This window comes from Hetaerina americana, unplaced genomic scaffold (genome assembly GCF_022747635.1).
Source record: "Hetaerina americana unplaced genomic scaffold, ioHetAmer1.1.p SCAF_6, whole genome shotgun sequence".
In the NCBI taxonomy this organism is placed as follows: Eukaryota; Metazoa; Arthropoda; class Insecta; order Odonata; family Calopterygidae; genus Hetaerina; species Hetaerina americana.
This window is the reverse complement of record NW_027287205.1, coordinates 52,562,324-52,587,633: the sequence shown is the minus strand read 5'-3', so window position 1 is coordinate 52,587,633 and position 25,310 is coordinate 52,562,324. Positions and strand designations below refer to the sequence as shown.

Sequence of the window (25,310 nt, the reverse complement as noted above, 5' to 3'; positions counted from 1 at the left end):
TGATTAAAACCTAATTGTGTAATTTGAAAACCATTTTAATTACCATCAGCCCTTGTTCAAGTACATCAATCCTTTTGTATCAACATAGTTAAAATACCGATCACACACTGATCAGTGTACTTTGTACAAAATCACTTCCACTTTTATATGCATTACGATAGCTTTTCTGCTTTCAGACAAAGATAAAATTTTCACCAATTCCTTAATTTAAGGAATTCACTGGTACTGGTCTTTGTACATTTGGTCTAAAGTTTATTTCTTGCAGGAAAGACAATCATATCTAGTCATCACGTGCCAACAAAATGCTCCAACATTAACACATTTTACCTCTTCCCCTTTTTGGGTCGCTGAAATTTTGGGCCGGCCTTGGACCTTTTACCCTTTTTACTGCTGGCTTTCATGCTTCTCATATCCTTTTTCATCCTTGGGTCTACCACTTTGTATAGACCTTTGTGTCCTGCTGGTCGTCCTCCACGTTTACCCGTTTGGAATTTCTTGGCAACAACATATTTCACCTCCTTCTTTTTGGTCATTGTTGCTTTTTTGTAGAGCCTACATATAAAAAAGATTAATTAGATTTCAGCATCCAATGAAGAATATCACAACTAACCACATTTTACATTCACAACCAGATGATAAAATTCACAAATCACGGATGCTTTTAGATCAGTGGGATCTGTTGTAGTGGAATTTGCCTAATACAACTAAGTCTTATTCCTAGAGGACAATACTTTTCCATTGAACTTAATGGTGAGTTTAACCTTTTCAAACATGATTGAAAAATTGAATATTGGCTACCTTTGGTAACTAACTACTAAAACTATAAACTAATTTTTATCAGTCAATTCTGGTCACCAAAAGCATCCATCAAAGAACTACAAAACTGCTAATAAAATATTAGTATGATATGGATTAATAGTTATTCTCAATATGAAAACTACCGGTTCAAAAATTCTATTAAAGCAGGCGGTTTGGGTGATGTGAAAATCTGGTTCCTCTCACTTTGCTGTATTATTATTATTAATGGTTTTTACTGCTTAAGGAATGAGATTTTTCTGAAAAGTTTCCGACATCAACATGAAGATGGCACTCTTCAACATAAGTTGGGTAATGTGTTGCATGCATGCATTGAAAAGTACTCACCAAACTTTCAGACATTTTGGACACTTGGTTATTGTCTGACAATAGTTTTAATTAATTTTTTTTAAGGTTTTCGTAAACATGGACAAAAATTAGTATTGAGCTGCCATTAAATATTTGTTTATGAAGGCAATACACCTATGTAAATCAAAGATGAGTTGGACGCTGTGTACAAAGGATTTTTTTTTTAAAGGTAATCTACTGGTTAAGGTAGGTTTTTGGATGGACACAACTACCAAACCAACATTTTATTACTCCTAACAAAACACAAAATCCATCATCCTACTCTATATCAGGTCCCTCTTCATCTCTGAGTACCTTTTTCCTCCTTTCATCCCGTCCAACATCCCTATCCTGTTCCTTCCCTTTCCTCTTTTGCCCAACATTCTCTCCTCTATCACAGTCTTCAACATCCCACTGCCGGTCAACACCCCCTTCATCCACTTTTCATGCCTCCATAGGATTGCTCCCAAAAAACCCCTCTCTTTGCCCACCATCCCAAGTACTTCCTAATTTGTTTTCTTCTCTGTCTATTTCACCTTCTCCATTCTTCTCCAGACCCACATTTCAAAAGCCTCCAATGTACGTCTATCCTCCTGCTTCAATGACCACGTTTCCTCGCCGTTGTGTACAAAGACTGCAGCATTATTTACAACCAAGAAATTTCGGGCAGCTGTATTTTAACCAGGCTGTAGCAGCTTGCCTGATGATGAGAATTCAGGACGACTAAAAACTCTAACAACAACCGACAACATCAAAAAAGTTGTCTGTTGTCTCAGGGATAACTTTATGGAATTTGCAAAACGTATTGAAATGAAATAATTTACTTTGTAATTCCACACACTTTATTTAAAAAAAACACGACCCAGGTTTCGACGTTGAACGTCATCATCAGTGATGATGACGTTCAATGTCGAAACCTGGGTCGTGTTTTCTTAAGTAACGTGTGTGGAATTATAAAGTAAATTATTTCATTTCATTTTAATATCAAAAAATTTCACCAAATGGTACTCGATGACCATTGAATTAAGGCTAGAGAGTTATCAGAGGCTATGGCTATATCGAAAGTGCTTTTGTTACATATAGACTGAAGAATTGGCCATGCATAAGCTATCCACGCATTGGGTGCCATGTTTACTCACTTTGGACCAAAAACGTATTTGAATGAACATTTCCAAGGAACTTTATGGTGAGTTTGACTTTTTCAAACAAGATTTAAAACTGAATATTGACCTTTGGAGCAACAAAGGGAGTCAGATTTTTTCGGCCAATTCATTACAGAGATGAATCTTGGATCCATCAATAACACTCCTGAAATGAAAGAACAGTCAAAACAGGTGACTAGAAAAGTTGAACCTGCTCCAAATAAGGCAAAGACTGTTCTAATGGCTGGGAAGGAGATGGTGGCTGTTTTCTGGGATAGTCATGGATTGTGTTAATCGAATTTCTTTAAAAAGGTAAAACAATAATGGGAGAGTATTATTAAGCATCATTACTTTGCAAAGCTGAAGGCAGAAATTGCAAAAAAATAACTATTTGTAGAAGAAAGTGTTTTTCCATGAGCACAGACTTGCTTACACTTCAGTGGTCACCATAGCTAAAATCCATCAATTGCACTTCGAATTGGTTGACCACTCACTGTATTCACCAGATCTGGCCATCAGTGACTTTCTCCTGTTTTCTAACCTTAAAGCGAAATACTTGGGGGGGACATATTTTAATCAAATGAGGAGGTAATTGCATATGTAAATGTTTATTTTGCAGATGAGGACATTTCTTATTTGGAAATTTACTATTTATTTGGGTTAAAAACGTTATAGCATCACTGGAAAAAGTGTATACACCTTAAAGGAGACTATGATGAAAAACCTTTATTTGTTGGTTTGGAGACTTTTCAAACTACCTACATTATTATCGAACCAGTTTAAATGATTTCCCTTTATGAGTTAATCTTCCAACACCAAGTTAACATGCATTAATGAGTGACATGAGTACTTACTGCTTTATCTGCCTGGCTTTCTCCCTTTCCGTAACTTCCGAGTTCTCCATGAGTGATTCTACTCTCTTCTTCGCTTTCTCCATCCTGCGGATGGCACGCTTCTTCTTCCTTGCCTTTGCTTCAATCACCTTCTTTATGGGGCGGACATTTAGTTCTCTCTCACGGGATTTGAACTCCTCGACCATGTCCTGCAAAATGGGTGTGTAATGCCCGAGTGAAATATTACAGAAAGAATACAGTAGTTAATGATAAAAAAATATTCTTATCTCCACCACATTCACTACCATTATTGTAGAGTTAGTGGAGAAATAAAGCCATACTTATGCTTAACTTTTTGCTGAGATATTTTATAATATATTAAAAAATTATTAAATATAGAGCGAGTAATAGAGAGAGGAAATATGGATGTTTCAGGGCTGTTAAACATGAGACAGAAGAATAGTTGGGATAATTGTAGAGATAGTTAGAGTATTATACAAGTTCAGTCCCTAAAGTAGTGTGATATTTTTCCCAGACACGACAGGCAGTGGCAGTTTCTCTAGCTGGGTTCAAGGGAGGGACTGTTAGGAAAGGCTGGAGGTAGTTGGCTCCCCACCTTTGTGGAGAGAGGAGTTTTCGTTTGCAAAACCTCAATTATGAGACCTCGTTATGCTCCGCCATGAACGGTTATTGGGAAAGCACTATGGCATTAAATTTTGAACAAAACTGGGAAAGAGACGCATGACATGCTCAAGGCAGCTTATACTGATAACATTATGGGTAGATCAGGTGTTTTTGAGAGGCACAAACTGTTTCAGGTAGAGTAGAGAAGATATTGAAGATGCCGAACGTTCAGGACACCCTTTGATCTCAAAAAGTGATGAAAATCTTGCAAGAGTGAAGGCTTTATTGGACAGGGATTGTAGATTACGTGTTGGCATGGTTTCTGACGAACTTGGTATCCCTATGTGCCCCAAGCCCCAAGTGAGGTGCATCAACTAGCGACCAAAAACATGGGCATGAGAAAGGTATGTGTGAAGTTGGTGCCACGAGTGCTCCCTCTTCCCCAGCCACGAATCCATGCTGAAAGGATGTCACCACCACTTGGTGGAACTATGCAACAGGCTGTGACGAGAGAGCTTAGCAGCATTCCAGGCACAGCCTTCCAGAAGGCATATGAAGCATGGAAAACCCACTGGTAGACATTTATTGGATGCACAAGGGTGCTATTTTGAAGATTCTTGAGTGAATATAACAATTTTGGCAATAATTTTTTTTAATTAACTCAGTCCTACTACTTTTGGGACAGACTTTGTAAAGAGGGAAGTATGAGCGCCAGCGAGGGGTGGCAATAATATTAAATAAATAAGTATAAAGAAGGGTAGTAAACAGAGATAGAAACCGATAGAATATCATTAGTAGAAGTACAAACTAAACCCATAAACTTGGTCATTATTCAGGTATACATGTATATGCCACCAAGGAATCATAGGGAGGAAGAAGTCCATAGGGTACACAATCAGAGGACATAATTGTTGGTGTTCCTGGAGGGAAACATTTGCTACTGATGGGAGATTAGAAAATAGCCATAGGGGAAGGAAGAAATGTTAGAGAGGAAGGGCCTAAGATACGAGGGACTACAAATGACCTTGAAGAGAGAGCAATACAGTTCTGCAGAAGACAGGGGTAAATCATAATGAACCATTGGCTTAGACAACACAAAATGCATTAGCATGCATGGAAAATGCCTTGGGGATTCAGAAAGATATCAGTCAGATTATATTATGGTTAGGCATACATTTAGGAACAGCATGATAAAATTGCACAGTGGCCCAGGAACAGGGTCAAACTCAGACCATCATTTAGTAATAATGAATTGAAGTGCCCGATTCAAAAAGATAAAACAGGGAAGATGGTTTAGGGAAAGGATTTTAGAAGCATTAACAAGAACTACTAGACAGGGTTATCAGCATGCATTATAGAAAAATTATGACTGAGAACAGGGTGTTGGGTAATATACAGAATAAATGGAAATGCATCAAAAAAGGGACACCAAAAGCCAAGGATATGAAAAATTTACAGATAAGGGTGGAATTGGTGCGCCATACAAAAAGGTTTAAATACTATCAAGAAGTAAGAAAGGAAAATCTCAATTAACAATTACAGATAAGTCAGGGAAAATACTAGTTGAACCATGAAAGAGCCAAGAGAGATGGAAGGAATATACGAGGTCTGTTCAAAAAGTATCGCACTTTTGTGTTTTTTCAAAAATTATTTATTTATTCATGAATAACTATTTTGTCCCCTTCAAAGTAATACCCATTAGATATTATACACTTGTGCCAACGTTTTTTCCAATCCTCCAGCACTTCAAAATAATAATTTTTTTTGATCTTGTTCAGCTCCTCCTCCAATGCAGTCTTTATTGTGTAGTGTAGCATCATCCTTTCATGGGCCTCTTCAGTTTCAGGAAAAAGAATAAGTTACTGGGGGGCCAGATCCAGGGAATATGGTGGCTGCGGCATCATTTGTGTGTTGTTTTTGGCCAAATATTCGTGCACAAGTAACGATGAGTGAGCAGGGGCGTTGTCATGGTGCAAAAGCCAATTTTTGTTGTTCCACAAATCCAGGCATTTGCAGCGGATTGCTTTTTTGCATATTGTGCATAACTTGCTGCTAATATTCCTTATTTACCGTTCTACCCTGTGGCAAGAACTCATGATGCACTATGCCCCGGCAATCAAAGAAAGCTACAAGTGAACCTTTCACTTTCGACTGAACTTTTTTTGGTCTTGGCTCGTGCTGCAGCTTCCATTGGGATGATTGGGCTTTAGTTTCCATGTCATAACCATAAACCCATGATTCGTCACTCTGGTGACCCTCTGGTGCAAATATGGGTCATCGCGGACAGTCCAACACCTCATTAGCATTGTTAATGCACGGCTGTTTTTGGTCAAAATTGAACAATTTTGGTATGAATTTCACGGCGACCCGTGTCATGTCCAAATCATCCGTACGGCACGAGCCAATTGATATGCTTAGGTCCAAAGCAACTTCTCTAACGGTTATTCGACGATTGGCCCATACTCATATTTTCTTCACTTCATCAATGTTTTCGTCTGTTGTTGATGTGCTCGGGCATCCGGCACACTCTTTGTCGTTCAAATCTTCCCCGCCCTCTGAGAACATTTTGTACCACCAATAAATGTTGCTTCGGTCCAAGGTAGCTTCTCCATATGCCACAGTCAACATTCGAATGCGTCCACGCACTTATGTTCGTTCTTCACACAAAATTTGATACTGATTCTTTGATCCATTTTTTGGAACAGGCAAAAATCGAAGACAAGCCGAAACACGCCCAAGGAAAACAGCTGTCAACAATTAACCAAAAATTCAAAATGGCCGAACTTTTTGGCATACGTGGGAGACATAAGTGCCAACATAACGACACAAAAAAATGGCAAATCAAATGTATGCAACCCGTGAAAATTCAAAATTTGCAATAATTTTTGAACAGATTTCATATAGAAGAACTGTATGGTAAAAAAACTTAGGCCAGCAAGGTTAGACATAGAAAGAGAATATGATGGAGATGAGGATAGCTTAGGTCTAGTCTTACTCAATGGCTAGATAAAATAGGCATTAAGGGAATTGAAATCAAATAAGCCATTGGGGTAGATTCCCACAGAATTACATAAAAGGTTTAGGAAAAGGTGGGAGGAATTTGGCTGGAATATTTCATTAGATCACTTTTATTTCGTCTTCCAAAAAGGAAAAGGCAGCCATATGCGAGGACTGCAAGTCAACAAGTTTGACTCTGCACACAAAGTTTGACTCTGCACACAAGTGGTTTTCAAAATCATCAATGAGATGATGGAGACCTGGGTGAATGATTACTTAGGATATCATCAGTTTGGATTCAGAAAGGAGGCGGCACATATAATATCATTGCAGTGATGAGATCACTAATAGACAGGAACAGAAATACAATCAGGATGCATCTGTTTTGTAGATTTCGAAAAGGCATTTAATAAGAGTAAATTGGGTATAATTAATGAATGTATTGCAGAAAACAGGAGTAGATTGGAGGGATAGGAGACTTATCCACAACCTGTTCATGTCTCAAACAGCTCAGGTGCGAGTGGGGGATGGAGAATCTAAATGGGAGGTGTTAGGTAGAGGAATAACACAGGGGGGCCCATTATCACCTGCGCAGTTCAGCGTTTATGTGAAGCAATGGTTAAAGGGGCATGGGAAGAATTGGAGATAGGAATGAAAGTAGTTGGGGAATTCATTACATCAGTTATGTTGACTGAAGATCAAGCTTTAAGTTATCAGTCAGCCACTGAGGGTGCAAGTATTGCCTAGTTGATTGGAATGTCAGTTTCAGTTCTCTGGATATGGGATGAGAATAAATGTAATCAAAGCAGTTTTTGAAAAAGAGAAAGGCTAAGTTGAATGTTGAAATAGGAGAGCAAAAACTAATGTACGAGGAACAATATACATATCCCCACAGTATTTTGGACCAAAATGGTCCAAGTAGAAGGGAAAATGTGTTAGGTAAAGGAACTTGGAAGGAAAGGTTCCTTACGTAACCCAATTCTCCTTCTTTGTTGCCTACTACTTTGACCATTTTGATTCAAAACAGTTCCAAGACACGTGAACTTTTCCACTTGCTCTAGTTTTTGCCCTCCTATTTAAACATTCAAATTAGCTTTCCTCTTTCTGGAAAACCAAATAACCTTTGTTTTATTTACATTTATTCTCATCCCGTATCTATAGCACTGAACTAATTCACTCAGCAATGCTTGCAACCCCTTTATATGCTTTAGATATTAGCAAGTCGAAATCATCCATTAGACACATAAAAGAGAACTAATGGCAGAATAAAATTGTTCAAAACTATAAATGAATTATGGGTTCATCCAGTTGTATATTTTCATCAAAAATTTCCATTGAAAATCACTATGCATGTTGAGAATAAGGTATTAAAACATGGGTCTGACCTTTGGAACAGGAATATCTTTCATCATGTGCTTTTTCTCATCCTCAAGAAACCAGTCAGGCAGCCCTTCCCTGTCGTTGAAGCAGTAACGATTCCAGGCCATGTCAACAACATCTCGCCTGGCCTTCTTTGATGTAGCCAGCACAGTACCCAAAGCCAAGGCTTCAGCATCAAGCTTCCTCTTTTTTACTTTACCTGGAAAAATGACATCAAGTTACAGCAGAACCTTGAGCACCTTGCACAGCAAGAAATTTGCATACTGAACAAAAATATTGGTCCCAAAAACGAATCGATTAATGGGTGACTTTTCACATGACCAGTGATGAGGAGAGAGGAATCTCCAGATTCATTGCATGCCTGTGACTATTTATATATTTCTCTAGCAGTCATTCCACTAGCATCTTAGTAGCTAGTGATCATACTTTTTCCAAACTTGTCTTCAAACATATTATTAGAGATTTTTTTGGGCGAAATTTAATAATACCTTGTGCATAGTTTTAAAATTGACCCAAAAAAATCTTTAAAGTTGGCTTTAACCTCATGGACATTGGTGATTCGTACATAACTACAAATGCCTCTAACATTGTATGCACGGTATTTCATCACAACATCTTGTTCATTTTAAGCCCCCAAAATTTCCGAGTTTAAGAGGATGCCTCGATAGCTTAACTGGCTAAAGCACTCGGCCAGACATTGAGGGATCCGGGTTTGAATATCGGTCAAGGCGAATGATTTTTACACTCAGAAATAGTTGCATTGTAACCTCCAGACAGCTTTCTAGGTAAAGGAATTAGGTGCACATGATAAATAGAAATTTCTTTTGATTCTTTTTCGTTTTTACAAATCAAGTTTGTATTCCTGTTTGCTTCATTCCACAATAGAAGAGAAGGTGAATGTGATCCAAATTCTAAACAATGTACACAAAATTTTATTTGAATAAATCTTGGACATAATTGATTTTTTCTGGCATGGATGTATTACTGAATTTTAAATTAATTTATATGCAAAAAGTTGTTTCCCTAAATGAGTGTTTTGCTTCACGAGAAAGATTATAGAATGGATTACACCTGTATTATGAGGTTCCACTGCATAAGTATCCTATTAATTTGATGAATCAAGCTAATGTTCCTAAAACATGATACATGAAACAATATTTTTCTTATTCCTTTATTTAATATTATATGGATGGGATGAAGGGAGGAAGAAAGTACTCAGAGATGAAGAGGGACCTGATATAGAGTAGGATGATGGATTTTGTGTTTTGTTAGGAGTAATAAAATATATTTATTTGGTAGTTGGGTCCATCCAAAAACCTACCTTAACCGGTAGATTACCTTAAAAAAAAATACAAGGAGGAAGGGCTTGTGCATTTCAAAGACCCTTAAACAGTGCTGGTGGGCAATGATATTTTCTCCTGGTATGGTCACCCATTAGATAACTTCGAAGGGCATTTGCCAGATGAAAGGTAGTCCACGCAGTGTCTATTCCCTACTGAGGTGACTGCAAAGGCATCTGAACGCAGTGGGGGGCCATTGACTGATACTGTCATGCTAAAAACACTAATGAGGGAGGCAACAGGAAGTCACCTAAATTTTTATTTCCAATACTTCCATGATGGACAGTATGATTATATAATGATCATGTGCAACGATGAATGCAGAGTCTGAATGAGCCAGAATTTTTTTATTAAATTTTCATATTCTAATATTGTATCCTTGGGCAGAAAAGACAAAACTTCAAACGGAAAATAATCATGCAGTTAAGGGAGATTTAACATTAGGAAAATTAAAAAAATATGTAAAGTGTTAAAATGAGCAAAATCAATTAGAAGGTATGAAAATAATTACCATTTTTAGCCGGAACAACCACAAATCCATTCTTGCCACCAACACTGGTTTTCTTGACCATTGGTTTAGTTTTATTGGAGTTTTCTGTGGGCTCATCATCTGTTTCATCCTCACTGTCAGTGTCAGTTTCACTGACATCATCACTGTCAATATCTGAATCTTCCTTAGGCTTGGCTTTCTTCTGATCTTTAGCTTTGACCACTTTTTTGTCCAATTCATTTTGCACAGCAACATCACCCTCCACCTTCGATTTCTCCCTTGCTTTGGTCACCAATTCACTAATCTCATAGTCCTCATCCTCCTCATCTTCTAGGTCTTTAAAAGCATCCTAAAGAAAGTGGAAGCATTACAATACAATCAACACAATACAATTGCACATCCACATAAGGCTCACATGCATGGACTAATCCTGTGAATGGCTATGATGGACTTATTCTCTATTTTTTTATTTTTCCAACCAAAATGATTTCAAGAGGACCCATGGGACATTGGTTCTTTCTCTAGCCAACTAGTTTCTGAATTACTTGAACTGCTTGAATCACCTTAGTTTCAGGGGCAATATGGTTGAATTTGAACATTATAATGATGAAATGGTAACACTTTACAACTACATAATGATTTATTTAACAGCCAGTTTAGAGTAAATATTTTGGAAAAAGTTACAACTTGGTCATTATTAAAGAGAATGCTCAACCTTTAACAAAGACAGAGAACAATGCCTCTTTATGAAAAATCTATTGGACAAATTAAATTCAGAATTTAAAAATCAGAGGAAAAAAGAAGACTTGTTGATCAAGATGGTATCAAAGCTCCGAATTACTGGTGAACCTATAAATATTAATAAATTTTAGTTATTTATCATATGGTTCCTCCTAAATGTTTATATAATTTGAACACAAAGCCAGTGATAGGATTAGTTCAGGAGATAAACTGTCAAGGACTTATTTGAGCAAATGAGCATTTTTTACACATCACAAGAACAAGCAGTAAATAAGAAGAATGATACCATAGAATATGAAAAGTATGCCAGGCTAGGTGGAAGTTCCTTTGGAATACGAATGGGAAAGTTAAAAATACTGACAGAAGATGTAGTGACAAGGGAATGAACACCAATTCTCCTTGGGAATAGTTAATGGAATAACTAATAGTTAATAGTTAGTGTACTACACCACTTAGAAGACCATAAACATCAAAGAAGTAAGAACGTATGTACATAAATTAGTTTAATGCAGTGTATGCATATTGATAAATTTTAGAAAATAATATCATCTAGCAGAGTTTATTTTATTAATAATGAGAATGTGGATTTGGCTCACAAGTTCCTCACTGGTCAACCTTTAAGCAAATCTTGTACTAATCCAGCATACTATATAGGGTGCGGCAACATAACTTCCCTTTTTGAAATGCAAAATGCATGCCAATCAGGCTGTAGAGGTCGTAGCCAGGTAAGAGTGGCCTCATTCGACAGCCGCGGTTCTAAAGTTTTTCCTCAACCTGGTCAGTCGCTATCATGCGTTGGAACAGTGAGGAGCGTGCATTTGCCGTCAAAGCCTACATTTTGAACATACAGGGGTTGCAATCACAGAACATATATACCTGTATGTTCTGTGTTTGCAACCCAGGGGGCCTTCCTAAATTGCTTCAATGTAGCTCTGTTGGGCCCTGTCCTGGACCAAAAATCAATTGTTACATGGGTCACTACATTCAGACAAACCATGAGTGCGACATGACGAAGAACTGGAGTCCCTTGGCCCATCAGAACACCTAAGAACATTGATGTAGAGAGAGCTGCCATCTTGCAATCCCCATGGCATTCTCCGTGCAAGCATGAGTCAACCCTTGGACTTTTCTCATCGTTCAGGGAGGTGAATTCTTCACGATGACCTTCATTACCATCCTTAAAAGTTGGCGATTGTGCAGGAACTCTCTGAACGTGACTTCAATGCTCGGAGGAATGCATGTGAGGCTCTTCTTGAAAACCTTCTTGAGGATGCAATTGTGTTTTTCAGTGAAGAAGCCCATTTTCATGTGAGTGGATATGTCAACAAACAGATCATGCGCTACCAGGCTGACACCAATCCCAGAGAACTACATCAAATACCTTACCATTCACCTACAGTCACAGTGTGTTGTGCAATTTCCTCAGCCAGTATTTTAAGTCCCTGGTTTTTGATGAAAATGAGGTCACAGTGACAGTGAATTCAGTCAACAAACAGATCATGAGCTACCAGGCTGACACCAATCCCAGAGAACTACATCAAATGCCATACCATTCACCTACAGTCACAGTGTGTTGTGCAATTTCCTCAGCCAGTATTTTTAGTCCCTGGTTTTTGATGAAAATGAGGTCACAGTGACAGTGAATTCAGATCAGTATGCAAACATGTTGGAGGAATTTTTTTTCCATGACTTGATAAACTGGACTTATGGGACATTTTGTTCCAACAGGATGGAGCAATGGCTCACACTTCAAGGGCATCGATGGCTGTATTGAGGGAACACTTCCCAGAGTGCCTCATTTCATTACGGGGTGATTTGGAGCGGCCAGCTTGCTCCACTGATTTGGCCCCTTGCGATTTTTTTGTGGGGTTTTTTGAGATCCTGCATTTATGTCAACTGTCCAAGGACCCTACAAGACCTGAAGGACAACATCCGGGCAGAAATTGCCAACATAACAGATGCTATGCTGGTAAGGGCCATGACAAACACCAGATATCTGCTTATTCAGTGTATGGACAACGGGAGGTGTCACCAACCTGATTTGATTTTCAAAACTGCATAAAATAAAACTTTAAATATGTACCTACATTGAAAAAAATAAAAATACTCTGTTCCATAAAATGGGTTTTATTGTGTTTTGAAAACAGGAAGTTATGTTGCCGCACCCTGTATGTGAAATTGATGGCTAATTCACTTTTTTCAGAAATCAAAATTCACAGTACATTCACTGTTTGACAGACCACTCACTCCGTGTAAGACCCATTCCATTTAGGATTATTATCTCCTTTCAGGATAACATAATACAACCTATAATACCTAAAACCTAATATAACCTGATGATGACGTGCCACGTCGAAACCTAGGTCGTCCGTCGAATAAATCTATGTGGAATTACAAAGTTTCTCCTTTCATTATAACATAATACAATTTTTTATCATAGTGTCATAAAATGAATACCTTTTGGAACCACAGCTCAGCTTTTTGCTGTCTCTTCAGAGACTTAGGCCTGTCATCTAGATCTGTGATGAGTGCTGCTTTCCTGGCCCCTATTGGTTTTTCTGTTTTTTCATCTTCTTCAACATCTTCATCTTCTGATTCTTCAGAGGATTCAGATTCTTTTTCAGCAGAGCTCAATTCAGAACCTTCATCCTCACTTGATAAGCCTACAAAAAAAATAAGGATGGCATTGAAAAAAGCACAGCTGATGACAAGGAGTAAAGAAAATGGATCCAACTTTCCATTTATCCGGGAAACCCTATCAATTCAATCAGCAGAAACTGATGCCTTGGAACAAATAAGCTACAAGTGAGTAATTAAATAGATTAAGGAGTATCACATACTTGACTGCTTATTTCAACAAGATTTATTTCAAAACAGCTACTCAACCTATCCAATCACTGGGGTATATTAAGTTTGTGTCAATTGGGACTGCCTCTTTGAGTTTGCTTCCCTACCCTGTGCAGAAGACACTGTGAAAAACTAGTATTTTAAAAGTACCCTTAACAATATTGGCACTAAACAGTAAAATTCAATATTTAAAAAGGGGGTAGACTCTAATTATGGGGCAACTACGGAGAAAAATCAACAAAAATTTGAACAATATTCAATAATAATAAAGATCTTGATAACATATGAAAGGCTATCAATTAATTCTTATGGTATATGTGGCTCAAATAGATGAGGATCTTAGAGATTAATGCACAGCCCAAACCATGCTGGACAGTAAGTTCAAATTCCTAGGAATCACTACTTTAGAAACAATTTTTGTAATTACTTTTGAAAGTAAAACTTACCTAGACCTTCTTCATCTAGCCCTTCTTCGTCACTGCTATGACCTTCTTCCTTTTTCAGGATGGAGGTTTTTCTCCGATAACTATACCTGAAATATACAATGAAAATAAGTAATTGGAAGAACTAAAATCAGTTGCATGCAAGGGATTACAGCAATGGAAATTTTCTAGTAAAAAAATGGAAATAGTACATTATTTAATAAAAGTATCACTTCAACTTTCCAGTTGCAAGTGAATACTGAATTTTTATTAGAGCCACAGTCAGATTTTTTCACAAATATAAGAGGTTTAATAATAGCATTACAGCTACCAAATATATTGCAGATTAATTTCTCCACCAAAACTACTCTTTAGCATGCCGGTAGTGCCCATCCTCCCTGTGATCAAGCAGACTTCGAGCATTATGGGGAACAGTCATTGAAGAACTGAGTAAATCACTATTACTTTCTTTTTAACTCATTTACTTTCTCTTTGACAATTGTGACATCAACTTAAGAAACGACCATCAATTCTCCATGTCTGGAGGCAATAGAGATTATGGTCCCTAAGCAGTTTTCTAATAACCACAGCTCAAAATATCATCATCCAGTATAACCTATATAGAGTAATATTGGTAAGATGGGCAGTATTGAAGTCATAACTATATCAGTGAATAATCAGACACGAGTGATAATAGTTATAAATTTTGACTCCAAACATCATGCATTAGTCATTTATTAGCTATTGTTTTTTCCCTAGAGATTACAAATTAGGTGGCAGAAATAATACAGTTATGTGTGTAAGAAACGCAACAAAATGAAAATCACTGTCATGAACATTTATCTTGAAAAGAGTCTGCACTTTTCCTTCGCCCTTGTAGCAAACTGAATACATTTATGATGAATGCCATGTTTTCAGTCATTATCATGGTGGTTTAAAGAAATGACTAGAAGATTGTGCATAATGCAACAGCATATTGCACTCATTTCATGAAGGATATGTCCAGGGATTGATTTTTCTTAAGGTCAAAAACAAGAAATTGTTTTTCTGACCCCTTTTAAGTGAACAATTACCAGTCTAATATTCCAGCAAATACTTTATTCTGCTTTTATGTACATATCACAATTTTCCAACATTACCCTTGAAGATAGTTTAAGTGTTGATTGTTGCACAGAAATTACCTATGCTGGAAAATAAAATATGATGTTAAATCATATGAGATAAATTTTGTTTTGGATGGGCACATACTGAACACCCATACATTTCTTAGCCTTGCCTAACAAGACAAAACCTGACATCCTATATTAAATAAACTGTTCAACAATTTTGCATTCCTCCTTCCATTCGGCGCAACATACCAATCCTTTTCCTCACCCTACTTTACCTGCCTAAACTTCTGCTCTCTGACACAGTCCTTAGCATTCCATCACCAACCAAAATGCTCTGCATCCACCTTCCCTACCTCCTTTCGATTTCCCTCAATAATCCTCTCTCCTACCCTGCCATGCTTCTTCATTTGGGGGGATCGAGATGGTGCGGGGGCTAACGTACTGGCTTCCCACCCAGAGGGCCTGGGTTCAAATCCCAGCGGTGTTGAATATTTTTCAGTAGTATCTCGATCCCTACTTGAGGTGCTTTGTGGAGGGCACTTTGAGTGAGTACGCCGTCCGTCGGATGGGACGTTAAACTGTGGACCCCTTGGCGCCTTTCGTAAAGAGTAGGCTAATGCCGACGCCGGGTTTCTCTCCACCCTTCATCCTTTCCTATCCATCCCCTATGGCGCAAATGACCTTAGCTGTCGGTCGCCTCCCCTCAAAACTACTACTACTTCTTCATTTGGTTTCCTACCCATCAATGTTACCTCGTTCATCCTTTTCCACAACCACAACTCAAGACCCTCCAATCCACATACATAATCTTGTTTCAATGACAATGCCTGACACATGTCGTTTTCTTAATTCCCTCCTACTTTGATCATATTGGTCCAAAACACTCCAAGGATAAGCAAACTTCCACCTGTACTAGTTTTTACCCTCCTTTTCTGTTTAACTTAGCTTTCTACTTTCTTGAAAACATCATATACATAGTTTTATTTAGACAGACAGTCATCGCATATTTTAATGTCACTCACCAATGGTTGTTACTCCTTGGATGACTGGCTAACTAATGCTTGATTGTCCACATACATAACTAATTTCATAAATTATTCACTGACATTCAATCCTACCTTCAGTCCTTCTCATGCCTCTTCTACCAATTACTTCATGTATACTACCTTGATCAAAAAGTTCCCGGAATAACCACCGTGTGGCGCTCCCATCGTTCCGATTTGAGTTCTGTTTTTTTTTGTTAAATTGGTACATCTGTTGTTGATATTCCCTTTAAATCTTAGTGTCATAACTTGACATTTGCAAAAGTTACGTAGCCAAGAGTACATCTATCTCTGTGTGTGTTGGCGATTTTTTACAATTTCAGAAATGGATTTAAATTTGCAACAACGAACTTGTATTAAATTTTGCGTAAAAAACGGATTTAGTGGCGCACGGACGTTGGAAATGTTGGAAAAGTGTTTCGGCAACGATTCTCTAAAAAAAACGGTCGTTTACCAGTGGCACGAGCGGTTCTGAAGTGGTCGTGAGTCAATCGAAGATGATGAACGCAGTGGCAGACCATCGACATCGAAAGTCGGTGAAAAAATTGATAAAGTAAAAGAAATGTTGGTCAATAACCGCAAATTAACCATCAGAGAAATAGCGGAGGACTTGAACATTGCCTATGGATCCGCCCAAGACATTGTGGTTAATGATTTGGGTTTCCGTCGTGTAGCAGCAAAGTTGGTGCCAAAAGACCTCAATTTCATGCAAAAAAGAGACCGTGTTGACGTCGCAAAAGACATGATTTGCGAGGCTGAATCCGATCCCACATTCATCAAAAGGATCATTACTGGAGACGAGACGTGGGTTTATGAGTACGACACGCAATCCAGACATCAGGCAAGTGAATGGCGTTCACCAAATGAGCCGAGACCAAAAAAACCACGTCCTTTTCAGTCAAAAAAGAAGGCAATGCTGACGGTTTTCATGGATTACAACGGTGTAGTGCATCATGAATTTTTGCCAGAAGGCCAGACAGTAAACAAAGAGTATTATTTGGGCGTTATGAGACGTTTGCGTGAAGCAATTCGCCGAAAGAGACCAGAAATGTGGGCAGAAAACTCGTGGATTTTGCACCATGATAACACACCGTCGCACAGTGCTATCATTATTCGTAATTTTTTGACGAAAAATGCAACAAATACCATCCAACAGCCACCGAATTCACCTGATTTGGCTCCCTGTGACTTCTTTCTGTTCAATCGAGTTAAAAAACCATTACGGGGAACGCGTTTTAGCAGCCGAGAGGAAGTAATGGAAAAATCGCAGGAAGCACTGATGGACATACCGAAAACCGAATATAAAAAATGTTTCGAGGATTGGATCAAGCGCTGGCATAAGTGTGTTGCAGTCGATGGGGATTACTTTGAAGGGGACCATATAGATTTAGATGAATAAACTTGTATTTTTAATTTTCTGAATAAATTCCGGGAAATTTTTGATCAAGGTAGTATGTTGAAAAGCATGGGTGATATTGGATACCCTTGTATTATCCACTTTCTAACACATCATCCTAACTATCCATCTACCACATGCACCTAATGAACAGGTTGCCTATTCCTCCATTCTACTCATATCTTCTGCAATACATTCATTAATTCTAGCATAATTACTCTATTGAACATCATCTCTAACTCCACAAAAAATTAATTCTTAAACTCACTCAGCGATATGAATTACCTTATTATTGCGATGGCATCACTCAAAACTCTCCTCTTTCTGGACCCAAACTGATCATCTCCTAGTCAATCATCTGCCATCATCTTCATCCTTTTATTGATGATCCCACGTACCAACTTAGGTAGGTACAAATTTACGCTCTATTGTCCTCAAATAGGGCTATCTTTCAATTTTTTTGGGGTGGGAAGTAACACATATCAGATGATACCTTTCAGCCAAATTTCTCCCTCATCAATGCAGTGAATCAGCCCAACAAAACCTTTCCTTTCATGTGCGTGTAGACCTTTAAGAAGTTTGGCAGGAATGCTGTCTACCTTCACGGCCTTATTTGATTTTGATTTCTTTAATGCCATTTCAATTTTGTAACAAGTATATCTGGACCTTAGCTATCCACGTCTATTTCATATTTCCTTTCTATGACTAAACTTGCAGGCCTAATATCTTTCAAGGAGAAATAACCACCTGATATTGAAAGTCATTTCGAAGCTATTACATATATTTAAATGTTTAGGTATGGTCAATCTGTTTACCTTGCTCAGAAATCATCTGAGATGAAAGAATAATAAAATCATTTATACATCACATTCAATAAAAAAGCACCCCCGCATGACTATATCAGCCAAACAGCCATGTAAAGCATGAAGGAAGAATAATTTCCAAAATAAGAACGAAATACACTAGCAATGGGTAGGATAAGGAAAAGAAGCAACTCAAACCATCTGGTTTGAAGGAATCATTTGAGATATGCAGAAAAGCGACCTTGAGGAACAGCAATGGGAAGATGAAAAGGGGCAACTGAAGTTCAAGGGGAAGTCAATTATAAGCACGATCTTTTTTAAAAAATTTTCTTGTTTCTGGGCCATCAAACTGCACTTGCTTAAAATGATACTTAATGCCAGTGCTTACACAATTGAGAGTCAAATAGCAGGCCCATTCAAATGGTCCAAAATAAGTTCCGCCAATAGAATTCAGGCTAACTGGCTGGCTATGGTTCCTCTGCCACCCGGATTGCTTGGTTGGAGGTAAATCACAAAAGAGACTTACCCTAAGGTGCTATCCAAAGAGGAAGAGCCATCAGTGTCATCAGCATCATCATCTTTTACTTCATCTTTAAATCGGACCACCTTGGGACTTTTTTTCCTCTCCACTTGGTCTTCAGCCAATAAATCAGGTTTACCATCTGTGACCAAGGCCAATTGTTTCTTCTTCTTCAACATCTTCAGCTCAAACAGGCTGTCTTCGGGATCAATGTTTTCATTCAGCTGGGGCCCTTCATCTCCTCTTAAGACCATTTTCAGATTCATTTTGTCTCGAAGTTTACGCTGCTCCTTGAGCATGTGTTTACGCTTACGTTTTGCATTTCTCATCTCTTCCACCTGTAGTAAGGAGATAAATAATTTTAAAAATACAGCATGAAGAATGACAGAATGAATTACAGTTAATCTTGGATGCAAGGAATTGCTATGGGTGCTCAGAAAAAAAACTGTTACAGCTAAGCTGTTCCCTGTAGATGCAAACATCAATGTACCAAAAGATATGTGCACTTACTGTTGAAATGATTAATATAAATATATACATATAAATATAAAAATGGCAAAAATGAGTTCATCTAAATCAAAACTATTTTAATGGAAAAACTAAAACCACTGGTTTGTGCTTGTTTCTAGGGTTCATGGGTTTTCATTCACTGCTCATTTTTAACTGTAAATAATTTCAAATCAAACGTGGAAAAATAAAAATGCTCAAGTAAAATTTCACAAATGAATTAGAAACGCAATGTGTTTCAGCTCTTCAACATAATAAAGCAGTGTGAATAAGTACTAGATGATGGTGATTAAATTCTGTAACACTCGTTGCGTTTATGAATAAATTTTGAAATTTTATTTATTATTTTAATCTTTCCACATTTAGGTTGAATTTCACAATGTTGTGGCTTTTATAGAAAAAAATGAATTCAATATGAGGAATATTCCCCAATGCCCTCCTCATGGATCCAACCATGATGAGATGGAAGAGCTTGCGTATTCTGTTGAGCCCTAGAGCTGTGCTGGCGGGAGCGATGATAATGAATCAAGGGGTACGAACCAGATGAAAGGCAGTATGCAACGTGTCTGTTTTTCAGTGAGGTGGTTGCAAAGGTATCTCACCACAGTGGGGTGGCTATTTGAGTGATAATGTCATGTTAAAAACACCAATGGGGAAGGCAATGGAAAACCAACTCAATTTACTATCCCACTCAATCATGATAGACAGATGAGTGAGAGTCAAGACAACTCCAGAACTTGGCCGTCTGGCTGTGTGTCATGTCATGCCTGGCAAAGAGAGAGGCAAGGCAAGGGAATATGGTTTTGGAACAAGGAATGACCATGGGAAGAGAGCAATGAGTTCTGCAAATTACCGGGCTTAATCATAATGAAACCTTAATTTAAACACCAAAATAGGAATAGGTATACAAGGAAAATGCTTGGGGACTCAGAAATATATCAGTTACAATATATAATGTTTTTGAGTCCATCCTAAATCTATTAATCAGTGGATTACTTATAATAATATATTATGGTTAGACACATTTAGGAAGTGTGATGAATTTCCACAATTTCCTTGGTGCAGATGGGGAATCAAATCAAAATTTAGAACTGATGAAGTGTAACGCCAGATTCAAAATGATAAAACAGGGAATATGGTAAAGGACATGGTAAGTAGAAGCATTACTGGAATGTCAAGAAAGGAGTATCAGGAGGCTGTAGGGAAAACCATGAATAAGTAAATGATACTGGGTCCTACGGAGGGAAAATAGCAACAAATAAAATAAGGGATATCGAAAGCTGCAAACAAATTTATTGGAAGGATAAACAGAAGAACAATATGAAAGAATGCAAAAAGAGATTAAGGTAGAATATAGCACAAGAGTTGCATCATAAATAGAGGCAGGGTAATAATAGGGTGCAAGAAGCATAGCAGATGGTGTAGGGTGAGGATATGGTAAGTTCACAGAGGAAGATTGACAATACAGCCCTGTAAAGAAAGGTGAAAGCATTATCAGGAAGTCAGAATAAAAATACATGCAAACTATAAGAGATTCATCAGGAGAATTATGGTTAAAATATTATGCCGGAAACAGTGAGAGAATCTGATAAAGTTGGGGAAGCTGAGACCCAGACAAAAATAGTTGTGAGATAAGAAAGGTATTAAGGAAAGTGAAATCAAATATGAACATAAGGATGAATAATATACCTGCAGAACTGCTTAAGGAGTTTAGGAAAATGTGGGGGAAAACTTTTAAGGAGTAATTGGTCACATTTGTTAGGGAAGAATTTAGCCAGATTTCCTGAGTTACTTCCCATCCAAAAAAAAAGGAAGGGCATCCAAAAGTGAGAACTATAGAAAAACAATTGAGGAAGGATAAAACAGTTCCTGGCGTCACTGGGTGGAAATTCTTCATATTGAAATTAAATTTGAAACACTTCGCTTTTCCACACAAAAAACATTTATTCACGACCTAGATTTCGTTATGGTATAACATCATCAGGTGGAAAGCGAAGTGTTTCAACTTTAATTTCAATTGAGGAAGGGTTAATTGTACTATCCGCTGTCATGTTGTTCTGTTAGAAGGCAAATAAATGTACCATTGCCCACTATGCTTCCATCCTAAACCTACCTAAATGCTAGAACACCAACAATATTATTAATTGTCCACTGGATGTACGTTTACAATAATTAAATGGAGCCCATCTGGAATGAAGTATGAAAAACCAGAGAGGTTGATTTGAACGAAGATATTTTTCAATGGGTAAAGTGGAATGTAATCGTATTTATTTATATTGGAAGGTTTGCTATTACATTATTTCTGTACGTCCATGTGAGGAGGAACCATGAAAAGGTGAATGTTAGGGATTCACTGATGAATATACCTCTAATTCTTTGATCTGCGATGATATTTGTTCAATTTCCTTCTCCTCTTCTTCCAAATCCTTTAATTCAAGATCTTCCTCTGATTTAACCTCAACTTCCTCTGACTCTGTTTTTTCTTCTTTCACTTCCTCAACCTCTTTCTCTCCTAATGATTTCTTCATGGCTTTGCACCAGTTCAGTAGGCCACGCAGGTCTTTGCGGCCGAGGACACGTATATCTTTGCAGCATTCTTTGATTTCAGCTGTGGTTAATGGGTTGTTGAGTATATTTTCATCATCAAACACAACCTATGGACAAAGAGTAATGACACATGCAGAAAACAACCCCAAAATCCATATTTCACTTCAAATTTTCAAATATATTCCACAGATTCAGGAAAGATGTAGTGGAAGTATGTCATTTTCAAAATACTTAATGCTGCTACCACATGCGTACAACAATTTTTATGGAATAAGGTTAAAAAATTAGTAAAAAAGGTATTTTGAAAAATGTTTTAAAAACTTCATTCTGATCAGTTTTAAACCTAGTTTACTATCATATTTTTCATTAATTAGGCAGAGATAAATAGTAGAATATGACAAAGATAGCGTGCAAAATTCACATTACACGTAAACTGAGATTAAAATTATAATGATGATAAACTTTTACCTCTGATGCAGTTTGAAGGATATCAAGTGGTTCACCTTGCAATAACTCTGTTGCTTTGACAGGGAAATGAAGAGAGGTACTACCTTCAGGGTAGCCAATGGCTTTTGCTTTATTTTTATCTGGATGAAAAACATTTATCTTTGGCCCTTCATTTCCAATGTCGAGCTCTTCAAAAACATATTTTGCATCCAGAAATCTACCATCTATCTTGTGAGGAGCAATGTAGTATTGACATACAACAAAGATTTCAGCTGACTCGGACCGAGAGGCTTGTGGCTTTGTTGAATGCACCTGCAAGGTGAGGAAAATAAACAGGCATCCCTATGTACTCCATGACCATAATGTATTGATTATGCACAGGATTACAAAATTATCATCTAATAAATATAAAAAGATGAACATAACTACAAAGCAACAATACTTACTCAACTTGTACTCATTTGTTATGCCAATGCACAAAATAATTCACACAAAAATGATCTTGATTTCAATATGAAACATGTTCAGAATGATATTACAAAAATTAATAGTGGAAAAAAATGCGAAGACTAAGGGCAGATAAAGAGGGCGAAAATTGGTGCAGGCAAATTAGGAACATAAAAAAGATTTAACAGTAGGGTATAATGAAGAGAGTTTCTCCCGAAGTTTATATGACTACAGCAATTAGTACCTAGCTAGATTCAGAAAATTGCATAGTTAAAACTTAAATCTTACTACAATACAGTTCCAAGCAATACTAAAAACTAGGAACATTTACTGGCTGATGTTAGTTAAAGAAAATTGTTATGAATTAATGGGTAAAAATTTGCAATTAATGAATTTTATAAAATGAACACAACACAGAACTTCAGATTACGTTGTTATAACTGAACTACCGGCATTGGCACTCTTTTGAGTGCACTGGCACTAATCCTATAGTGAATATGGATTGTTTACACAGCCTACCAGGAAGTTGTCGAAGAGGTTGTTAGGGGAGTTTTTAAGGACACTTGCCATCAAGGAATCAGAACTAGGAATTGAAATTTGAAAATAGCATTGGACTACATGTCATTCATACTTAAAACTGGGTTAATGAAAGACCTAATACTTTGCACATTTATCTAAAATACAATTAAAACAGCCGCAAAAAATTATCTTGTCTACATGCGTAATATGGAATATAATTTATTCATTACAATTTAAAATCATTGGATTATCATTAAACAAATAATGTTCATGCCACAGAGATTAAGAGACTCTTAAGATATCAAACCGGTCACTTTTCAGAAATTATGCATCTTACTCACCTTTTTAAACAGTTGCTTAAATACCCAAATTAACGGATTGTAATCTTTCGATCGGAAGATTTTTGTGACAAACCAGCCACCTTGCCTGAGGAATTCCGTGGCCACTTTAAGCGCACTAAGAGTGAGGCATGATTGCTGATAAGCATCGTGCAACCAGTTTTTACCTTGAAAAATATTAGAAAAATGTTGTAACCGAAACATTGGAAACATATTGCATCTTTCAATTTTACTCTCCAACTAATACTAACCGACATTTGGTGCTCCATCATTGAGTACAACATCAGCTTTCCAAGTTTTGAGCTCCCTTTGCAACTGCACACGACATTTGTCAGTCGTTATGTCTTCGGTAATACTTATACACCCAGGTATTTGTTTTATAGGGAACAAATCCACACCAATTACAATGCTCGAAACGGGCATGTTTTGCTTGGCGACTTGCATCCATCCTCCTGGAGCGGCACATAAATCTATGCATACACGAGACTTCTGAAGAAATTCAAATTTTCTATTGAGTTGAATTAACTTAAAGGCAGCACGAGATCTATAGCCTAAAAGAAATATAAAAATATGTTAGACCTCTAGTAACACTACTTTCAAATTTTATTTAATATCGTGGCACTTGTTAAGGGTAGAATTCCCACTATCAACCATTAACATAGATAACTAGGAAATTTTAAGAACAACGACATTACACAATTAGTACACAAATGGAATTCAACTATCGATTTCTTCCAAAATAATGTTCATAATTAAGAAAATTACCGGTTTCCTTGGCCAACTGGTAATATCTATCTTTCCGCTGCTTCCCAATTTTGGTTTTCTTCCCCATGATTGAAATTTGTCATCAATAAAATACCCCTGACAGCAATGCACGTGTTCCCGAAGTTCAAACGTGTCGCAGAGCGTTCGTCGGGTGTTACTGGGACATTTGACTGAATCAACGCTAGAGTGCACGAACGTTGCCGGAGACATGCCCGGAGGGGGAATTTCAAAGTATGTTTTGACTGCATGGCAGGGTATGCTAACGACTCTAGAGAAAAAAGTAAGTAACAGTGATCTGAAATTTCGCAAAAAATTTTTCAACATATGAGTTTGGCTATTACAATCATTTTTTTCAATATCAGGCATAAATTTATCATCAATTGGGTGTTAGAAGATCAAACAGGCAGCTGGGTTAGCTGATGGTCAATAAATAAAATCGCTAACGGTTGAAAAGGAGGCCGAAATTGTGGAAGAAAGACCCATGAATCTCTCATCCGGGCAGCTACCTGTCAAATGTTTTTTTAAACTTCACCCGATCAATTTCCCATTCTGATATTAATCATTCATCAATTTCAAAACGGCATTAAAAGAGATTCATTCTGATCCCTTAGAATGACTCCGTGAAAGAGAAAATTGTGCAAATTGATCCCAAGTTGAAAAAAAGCTGGCCAAAATTAATGACGCTTTATTTAAGAGGTACGTAGCACATAACTTTCATGGTCGTTCTTTAATGATTTTCAGTTGCTTATTTCTCCTAACATATGTATACAAACATTCCTGAAGCCTGGAATTGGGAATTCACCGTACCCTTGATGGAAAGGTAATGGCTATAAACCTAATACCCTCCATAAAATAATTAAGGACTTTGATTTGGATGTGGTTTTGCATGGCCCGGAAACATGGTTATTGA

General features: G+C 37.4%; 1 protein-coding gene across 1 annotated transcript; it reads right to left on the bottom strand.

Moving 5' to 3' along the window:
* Positions 1 to 38: 38 nt before the first annotated feature.
* Positions 39 to 24,524, bottom strand: LOC139695235 (pre-rRNA 2'-O-ribose RNA methyltransferase FTSJ3). Its single transcript, XM_071593920.1, has 12 exons — positions 24,401 to 24,524; positions 23,887 to 24,186; positions 23,639 to 23,802; positions 22,353 to 22,643; positions 21,704 to 21,991; positions 18,837 to 19,168; positions 13,984 to 14,069; positions 13,148 to 13,353; positions 9,971 to 10,298; positions 8,125 to 8,318; positions 3,140 to 3,327; positions 39 to 552 (listed from the first exon to the last, which is right to left on the bottom strand). Exons 1-12 carry the CDS (start codon positions 24,465 to 24,467, stop codon positions 324 to 326), a joined length of 2,673 nt encoding a protein of 890 aa, XP_071450021.1. The 5' UTR covers positions 24,468 to 24,524; the 3' UTR covers positions 39 to 323.
* Positions 24,525 to 25,310: the final 786 nt, after the last annotated feature.